This window comes from Aptenodytes forsteri, unplaced genomic scaffold (genome assembly GCF_000699145.1).
Source record: "Aptenodytes forsteri isolate BGI_AS27 unplaced genomic scaffold, ASM69914v1 Scaffold49, whole genome shotgun sequence".
Classification (NCBI taxonomy): Eukaryota; Metazoa; Chordata; class Aves; order Sphenisciformes; family Spheniscidae; genus Aptenodytes; species Aptenodytes forsteri.
In genome coordinates this window covers 4,153,289-4,162,685 of record NW_008795125.1, presented here as the reverse complement: position 1 = coordinate 4,162,685, position 9,397 = coordinate 4,153,289, and the positions used below count along the sequence as shown (strand labels likewise).

General features: G+C 39.7%; 1 protein-coding gene across 1 annotated transcript in view; it reads right to left on the bottom strand.

The window, feature by feature from the left end:
- Positions 1 to 243: 243 nt before the first annotated feature.
- DEPTOR (DEP domain containing MTOR interacting protein) overlaps positions 244 to 9,397 on the bottom strand; it is a 78,433-nt gene continuing 69,279 nt past the window's right edge. Inside the window, exon 9 of the mRNA XM_009277214.1 lies at positions 244 to 3,249. Coding sequence (XP_009275489.1) covers positions 3,121 to 3,249 — 129 coding nt within the window. The 3' untranslated portion in view covers positions 244 to 3,120. The remainder of the gene's footprint in view (positions 3,250 to 9,397) is intronic.

Here is a 9,397-nt window from a genome sequence, read left to right as displayed (position 1 = left end):
CATGGGACTAGCCGTGGAACCAGTTGCGTTCAATAGTATACACATGGTATTTGATCTTGATAAAGGTAATCAAAATTATGTATCTTGTAGGAAATATGACAGAAGAAAAATAGGAGAAATATGGCACTGAATTAATGCTCCAATTAGCTTAACTGCTACTTGAATTTAATTAACTGTTATATTGCTTGAAGATGTTCTATAAATGACTTGCAAATGTACATGTGCAGAGACGTGGCACTAATCTGTGTTATTAAGGCATAAAGATTTATTAGAGGATCTCACAAGATCTATAGTAACCAAAAATGCGATCACACAAGAGAGTAAGTCTTACAAAAATGCCTATCTATCTTTTTAATAAAGTTATTACTGCTGATGACAGGGGTTTTTTCCTTTCTGGTTTCTTGCTTCAGTCCACACTGTGATATTCATGCATCTCGAAATGGCTCACTTCTGTGAATAATCTTACATTTCCCCTGGTACTTTGCAGAAAGCAAGGTATTTGGAAAGGTATATTCAAAATTCTGTGCCCTCTGAAGTGCATGGAAGTTTGACACTGACTCCTATGGGATGTCTCGGAGGGGACGTATCACTATGTGCAGACAAACTGCAATTTAATTGGAAATGATACATTTCATAGCTTAATTGTTAACTTCGCATCCTTTTTTCCAAAATACAAAATTTCATTGCAAAGAGAATTTGAATACCATTGTCACATTGAAGAGGGAAAGAATTAATTACATTCTGGATTGCCAATCAAGTTGAGAACACAATATGGAAATCCCCATTAAACAGCAGGCAAGTAATGGTGCTCAAATTGTGACAGAGACTAATGTGTCTTGCAAATGAAAATGCCATCTCCAGTCTGCAACATAATGATATGCACAGAGTTCTCCCTGCCCCCATCCCCACTCTTTTTGCTCAAGTCTAAAGTGCACTCTGTAATGCATTATTAAGCTAAATTCTGACCCACTTTCTTAATTATCTGTAAGCTACGGGGAACTTGTAGCAGAATATTAACTAAGGCAAGAGATGTAAGACAGAAGAATCCATGATGGCATTAGAATCATTAGCATTTTGCTAAGAAAATCCTTCACATATTAATATTTAACCTAGCCTAACATGTAGAATTTATATTTTAAAGCGGTACAAACTATCTACCAACCAAGCCACCAAAACAACCCAGGCCAAAAAGAAAAGAAAACAGAAGTATTTGGGGAAGCACTCCTGGATTCACAAAATCAAAAACCTGTAGCATACTGACACATTTCTGGGACAACAGGATTTTTTCCAACCATTCTTAGTGGATACCATCGACAGTTGTTACCATCTCATATAACATTATGGGCTGAACTATCTATTTTAGATGAACACTAGAATATAATCTGCTATGGGGTATATATGTGTACCGAAATTTTTGGGGGTACAATAGGGATAAACAACTGTCATACTAAATGACACTTTGGAAGAATCTTCCAAACACTTTTGTGCCTGGTTAGTATTAAGTTAGCGGTTGCAGTTTTATACCTCCCTGCACTGCTGCATATTAGTGGAATATGAGAAGTTTTCACTGTGAAAAATCAACCACAGATACACTATATCAGAAACAAAGAACACATGGACTTCTACCTACAAAGCTGCAGGCATATGGGATTTTGAAGACTTGCTGCATCTCTGATGTAAAAGTGTTCAAGTGAGTAAAAAATACTGCAAAAGCAATGTAGTTAGTGAGAACAATTTTTAATATAAAACATATTTCAAAATTACTTTAGGAAAAAATACTTTCCCCACCCTGTAATTGGAGGATTTGTGGTATGCCCATATAGAAAGTCGAGCTTTAATTGTAAAATTCAGACAGCAGAGAAAGTCTGCAATATATATTTATAATTTTGTGGACAAGGATGTATGTATTCAGTTCAAAGATCAAAAAAACCCCATGCAGCCCAACTACCATCGAGCTGAGGAGTCACCTAACTCAGCAGAATATGGCATTTGTATATACATTTTTAAAAAATATTTGTTTCATGAATTCATCAACGAAGAAATCCTACTGTTTGAAAAAGAGTAAGAGTCAGTTAAATACAATGTTTTATTAGTAATAGTGTCAAATGCAACTCATGTGGCAAGTCAATAGTTTGCAAAACATTTGATGATTGGAAAGTGCTAACAAGCTTAATGTACATTCAAGTACATTGCTTCAATTTGAAGTGTACTTTCTCTACTGGAGCATCTGGATGTATCATCGCTAATGCTAACACTGTGCATTTCCCACTTCAACCCGCCAAATATTTTTCTTCCAGGAATAAAGGTGCCCAAAATTTCTCCAAAGTGACAAACGACAAGACTGAGACACCTTTCCTTTACAGAAAAGGGAAAAAAAAAATCAAGATTTTATATTTGAGCACCTAAACCAGCGCGTAGATATCTAAACAAATTTTCAAAGGCCAGATTTTGCAAAAGTACCGCACACTTTTCCATTTGCATGGTCTTATATTTTTCTTTCTAGAATGATCTGTGTATTCAGTCAAACCCAAACATTCATACCAGAGTATTCCCTACAGAGAATCAACACCTTTTCTTCATGCACTTGCAGTTCGTTTGTGTTTGATTGCAATCAATCCAGCATTTAGTCAGCTGTCCCTCGGCCCAAGGAGAGAGCAACTGCAGCAGCACATGCTCCTGGGACAAAGCTGGACACCAGGAGGATGTTTACCAACGTAAATATGTCATGCAAACCATCTGTGACATCCTGACCTCACAGTATTTGGTTCTTTCATCTCCTGAAGTGCCTTGATCCTGTGGTGGACTGTGAGGGAAGTCTGCACAGCCTCTTAGGTGGGAAACCGTTCTGACTGATACAGGCATGGCTGGACAGACAACCTAAAGGCTTTAACCTTGTCTCCATCGGGCAAAGGAAAGTCCTTAGTGAAATTTGCTGGTATCTATTGTCCACTTCTTAGCATAATCACCAGTGCTATTATTGTTAAATGAAAGAGAGCCCCCCTCCCCTAAAAGCAAAATCATCTATTTAGACGCAGCAACATTCTGCCTCCTTGTGTCATGCTGCTCCATGGTCGTCGCCATTTCTCTCACAAAAATATCCAGTAAGAGGTTTTTTCCTTCTCAGGACTCTATTTCTTCCATCACTTCCATCACAATTGTTCGAGGGCCGGTCAGGATGAGGTTGCTCACTGTCCTGTAATCCACGTGGAGAACATTGAGGCCATTGACAGACACGACAAACTGGCAAACCTGAGGAGAAAGGCAAGTAGCAAAAGTTACGCATTAGACTTTTTTTGGTAAGGTTATTTACACAGATGTGCTATCAACTCCTGGGCATGCAAAACCTCCAGAACTCTTCACACCATCTCATTCAGCGCTCTTAAGAAAAACACATTTCATAGAATTAATCTGGCAAGTTAATTTTCCATAAGATTTTTTGAAATATCACTGCAACTTTCAATTCTGTGGAATTCTGAAGTCCTACATTGATCATTTTTCTTGTAACAATGATATTTTTCGTATAACAATGATATTTTCTGATATCAATGGTGCTTTGCAAATAATATGGGATAAGACAGCTCTGGCCATTGCAAAGAGTCTGTTATCCTTAGTTTGTCTTAAACACTTCCATAGAAACTATTTTAGACAGCTCTTGGTAGTCAGAATAAAAATATGCATCACGTTTCCAGGCTCAGGACAAGGTCTGGATGATGAGTTCACTAGATTCAGTGCCAGAACCTCCACCGGTACAACATGAACCCAAAGGATCCAAATTCTAGGAAACAATATCATGGAAGATGAAGTCAGTAATAGGACAGATTAAAATGTAAATGCCATTTTCAGGAGATATTCCTACACAGATTTAGTTATTTTTACTTTTTATGTGAACAGATTTTGGTTTCCTTCAGCAAGTATGGCTCATTAATTAATTTCAAATATGCTAATATTTTGTTTTTAAAAGCCAGAACAAATTCAAACGTTGAAAGTCTTGTATCATCAGAGGCCATTTTCTGTCCAAAAAGTCTTGATGGAAATATTCTGACCAACGCCACTGTATATCTTAAAAGAGTTAATCAGAGAAAAAGTCACATAAACGTTGTAAAAAACTGATGAGGAAAAGAAAGATAACAATACTGATTCCTCAAAGACATTAAGCCTTCTCTGTATCTAATCATAATATTACAGTATTTGGTAAAAAGGCCAAAATTGTGTAGTGTCTAGATCTGTGTTTTTAATGATAAAAATATGGAGCCTAAAACAACAATAAAATCATCCTGAATTTTCAGTGAAAACAATACATTCACCAGAAGGTTATCTTACTCATAAGTGATCTTGAGTCTGTATGAAAGAAGCTATGAAGTGAGTATCACTAGAAATTTTCATGCTTTATCTTATATTTTTACCTTTCCTATTTAGGCAGAAAGACAACACAGAAATGTATGCAGAAGAGGTGGGAAACAGCTCGGGCGTCTTCCATTGCTAGCTCTAGAACAGATTTTCTCGCAAGCCAAGTCATTTAACTTTTGTGCATCAGCTACCTTCCCTCTCAAGTAAAGCATGTGGTGAAACTCAATTCATATTTGTGCAAAATGTACAGAATGTAGCTATTGATGATCCATTTAAGGAAAATTATAAAGGAAGCAAAGCCAATCCAAAAACGTAACATTTCGTCAAAAATGCCACCGATGATTTTAATCTTTGCTCCTTAGAGTCTCTGTACAGAAACAGCAGCGGCAGCAGCAGCCCCTGAAGGGAGGGCAGACCTCTCTCTTGCACTTTACCCCTTCAAACTCAGAAATCCTCTGCAGAGCTGAAGATCCTGGAAGTCAGCCTTACTGGTAGCCTAAACAATCATCAAAGTATGGCAATCAGCAATACCACTTAGCCAACTTCCATGGCAGTATGGATGTGTCTTTCCTATACACTCATATGCTATATTTCAGCTGCAAGTAGCATTAGGAAAATGGTTCAGTTTTTAGATGCAGACAAAGCCTTCTGAATTTTAAAGATTTTTGTTGAAAAAGTAACCCACCATCCTCTGCAGTGTGCCTTGATTAGTATTTAAGAGGCATGTTTATTTAGTTTAAGATGCAGATTTTTGCAGTATCTATAAGTCTCAACTCCCAGCAGTATTTCCTAATGCTTTCTATGGCTTTCCAAGATTGTATCAAGTTTTACTGAATTATAGCTCTGACTCCAGAATAATACTTGGGTTGATTTAAAACAGACCTGCAGAAATAACATTGTCTCTTCTGGCTTAATGCAATTTTTGGAAGTTGAATGGCTGACGTTTGTTTTACTGCTGCATATTCTCAGACTTCTCGAGTTACTGGAATCCCAGTGCATGGGACTCGTGTTTGGCCAGGGACAGGCATGCAAGTGTGTGATGGATAAATCTGCATGCCGGATCATGTCAGGGGCATTCGGGGGCCACCGGGGAATGTCCCTGTCAGAGGAACAGACTTTCCAGACTGGCCAGCCACTCGCACCAGGGCTGCAACGGTGTAAATGCGGACGGTACAGGCACTGCAGTAGTGAGCAGCAATCTGGATGCCAGGGAATGAATTTCTTACACGAAAGACAAGAGTTGACACGTCTGCATTCTCAATGTGTTTGTTTTAATGTATGCCCTTGGCGGTATTATTAATCAGCAATGCGTACGGGCTGAGAACAGCCCCCTCCGTGCCGTCCTTTGCACTGGATCCAAATGGCTTATTAGTTTCACCATTTCCAGTGGGTAGGATTAGACGCAAAAAGTCCACCCAAGCCAGACGGGAAGAGAAATGTAGAGAGGAGGACAGGGTACAGAAGAGAGTACTTCTGTCCTAAAATTGCATGAAAAGACCTGTGAGGAACAGGAGATGATAATAAAAAGCCAGTCACCCTGGGGGCAGGAAGCTCTCTCCACGGTCATCGCTTGGCCAGTGCCCCCAAGGGATGAGTCTCTGCAAATTCCAGATCTGGCTCCCTCAGGGATAAAGAAATGTGGAGCCATTTGCTGCATCCTCCAGTCCTGATGAGGGGAGAGAGGTTTGCACAGTCCTGAGCCCTTCGGTATGCTGAGTGCCCTCGACTCACCCAGTCTTCTTCTCCCCATCCCGGTTTTCCATCCAGCACTGCATCCAGCAAGGGGAAACTAAATGCAGCGCTGCTTTGTGCATTTTCGCCATCATCAATCCTGCCCCAAAAAAGCCCACATCGTGCGTTGCTCTCTTGGTGGAGTTACAACACGAGCAAGAGCGAGTGAGTACCCACAAACCAGCCCTGACTGAGTAGATCAACCCACATATTATCATCTCAGGAATTTTCTTAAGGAGACGGGTTTACAAAATCGTGATGATTTAATGTTACATTTATAAAAACACATTTCAAAAAGCTGTAAGTGTTCAGCTTATAGCTACAGCTGTTAAGGGCTTTGTAACTATAAACATGTAAAATTTCTCTGTTGGTTTCCACACATCAGTAACTATAATAGATAATAAACTAAAGTTAAAAGAGCCTCAAAGAGCCTTTTATTGCTCATTTCCTCATAGCTCTCCAAGGAGTTTGACAGGAGATAAGCATCCATTTTTATCCCTCAGACTTCAAGAAATTACAAAGCCCAGAATAAATTCCCACCATTTTGTTGGTCAGGATGTGGTGATCTAAAAACCACAGAAACAAAAACAGTTAAATAAAGGAACACCGAAGTGAAAAGACTCCCTTAATTAAATTCAAATATTTGAATGTTACAGTAACAAACATTTATTGTTAAGTACTTCAATTTCCCACCTGGCATACAGCAGCCCACAGAAGTAGGGACAGCAGAAAAGGCACCTCTGTCTTCCTGCAGGTTTTCACTGGCACATACAGAAGGTTTAACCAAACCCAGGCGTTCCCAAGAAAAGGAGAACTTCAACTTTGGACTTACATTTGAACAGAAAGGATCTGGGAACCTGTCACTTAAAGAAGTTTGCAAAGATTTGTCATGCCATTTATCATCAAACTGAAGATGGTGAGAAGAGGAATTACAATTAGTTACCATAACGTTTAATGGCCAAAATCAGGATTGTGCTGTACTTGGAGCCGTACCAACCCTTCCTCCCCCGCACTAGTTATTGCTCTTCCCTCCACGGCAAGCTTTGGCTGCCGGCCTCTCCTTGCTCTTGCCAAGCTGCCCTGGAGATGTACATCCACACTCCCTGATTTTCCTGCCGGGAGAATTGCCCGCCGGCCAAACCAAAGCCCCGCTCCCTCACAGGGGGCTGCCTGCACCGGGGCTGGACAGCTGAGCCAGCCTTGATCAGGACCTGCGGTCAGAATGACTGCGGGATGCTCCCGAGGGATGTCAGAGACCGGCTGCAGGCATGGGTGTGGAATTGCAAAACTACCTTAAAGCAAATTATTGAATAAAAATATCGCATACCTGTCACTAATTCTTACTTAGCGTTCTGCCTCAGGATGACCTTAATATTTATGAATGCTACAGGAATATTATTTGAGGATAGGCAGTTAGCCTAGATCCTCAGATATTCAGATGCTGTTTGCGCCGTAGGCTTTAGTCACCTGTCCTTGTGGAGCCAGGCCTTGCTTGCTAGACTTTTTTCAGTTTTTTTAATATATATATATATATATAAAAATATATATATAAAATCCTTTAAAAATTTCCTTTCTTTTTCTAGGCACACTTTTTCGAAGGGTGCTGTGAAAGATCATGAAGAGCTGAAAATTCCCACCACAGAATTTGGTTTAAGTGACGATTGCAAAGTTCTTTGGGACAGCCCTAAAAAAAGCATTTAATTTTACAGATGCAGTGAGTGCAACCGTTCATCACTGGTCACGAAGCAAGTAACAGCTATGCAGAGTCAACAGATAATACATCTCAAAACAGTAGAATAAGACCATGATTACAGAGTCACCTTAATTTGACATAAATTTTAGAAAAAGCTTGAGATGAAGAGGAACAGAAATGCCTGTGCCAGCATACAGGAGGCAGCGTGGCTGGGGGTGGCTGGGGGACTGCCCTTCTCCACAGCAGCAAACGAGCGCGCTCCGTTTCAGTGGCCGTGGGTTAAGGCGCTAATTCTCAATGGATGTATCATTTGCAGTTCGGTGTCAGGATCAGTGTCCGGAATCCACTCTGCTTGTTTTTTGCTAACTTCTCTTTAAGAAAGTTTAAACACTCTTACAAATACAGATCAAATAGGTACCAAAGAAATCAGTGTTACCAAATACAACGTATTGTCAATTCAAAGCTTGAATACAAAGCTAGATTATGCAATGACACATTAAAGATAGTGGCAAAAATACTGCTTTTCAGCTGTACTGGTATTTTACCCAATTATCTGGGCAGTAATGGGACCATTCAGGGTCTAAGACTGCAAAGCACAAAGCCTCTACCAGCACACTTGAGTTTTCTCCTCCAACCGCACCAAGGTCAACCAAACGGCAAGGTTTTCACGGGCTGTTTGACACTGATAGCTGCTCTGGTGTTAACGGCATAAAGAGATGCTGAAAACATTGCCACCAATTCATTTCCATTGAAGGTGCAAATATTACTGTACATGTGGCAACTGCATGAATGAAAATCTTTAAAAATGCTGGAGAGAGAGAGAGAGAGAGAGAGAGAAATGCAGCCTTGCACTAATCTTTCGCTCCAGAGAAGCCAGGATTTCACCCCTGGACTCTGCACAGTTCTGAAACAGATTTCTAGCAGCTGGCAGCTCAAACCAGGACCAGGTCCTGCTGCAGAGCAGATCCCTTTGAAACCAAGGTACTTCAAAAGTTATTAGCACATTGCACAGAAACATGCAGTTGTTGGGAAAGCTGTGTGCGAATCAGGGCTGGCTCAGAGACAGACTGGATTTAACCCTTTGCTCTGTTCGTAATTTGTACGCACACTGATTTACATATGGTTATCGGATAGTTTAGGACACGCTCCCTTGACTATTATTTCTTCTTATCATCTGATGTGACGCCAAAGTCGCACAGATAATTTTTACTTTAAGACAAGCAATTCCCAAAATACATGGGAAAATGTATTGGTTTCTTTTTGGTCTTTTTTTAAAAACCTTACTAGCATCAAATAGAAATGATGAATTCAGGCAAATGTAGGAGTTATTTTCAACCCTGGAAAGTTCTTCAGCAATTTTCCTAAGAACTAAAATAAAAGCTTCTAAGTATAACTTCTTTCAAAGCTGTCTAAAGAAAAGTGTATTTTGACAATTTTACAGAATAAAATTGATACCAGAATTGACAATAGAACTATTTCAAAAAGAATACTCCAATGTTAGTGGTTTTGCTTTTCTTCTTGCTAACAAAAATTAAAATGAAATCCATTACAGAAACAGCCTGCTTACATTTCTGTTATAGAGTTACTCTCAATAATTATAAATAAATGCTTTTTTCATGTCCTACT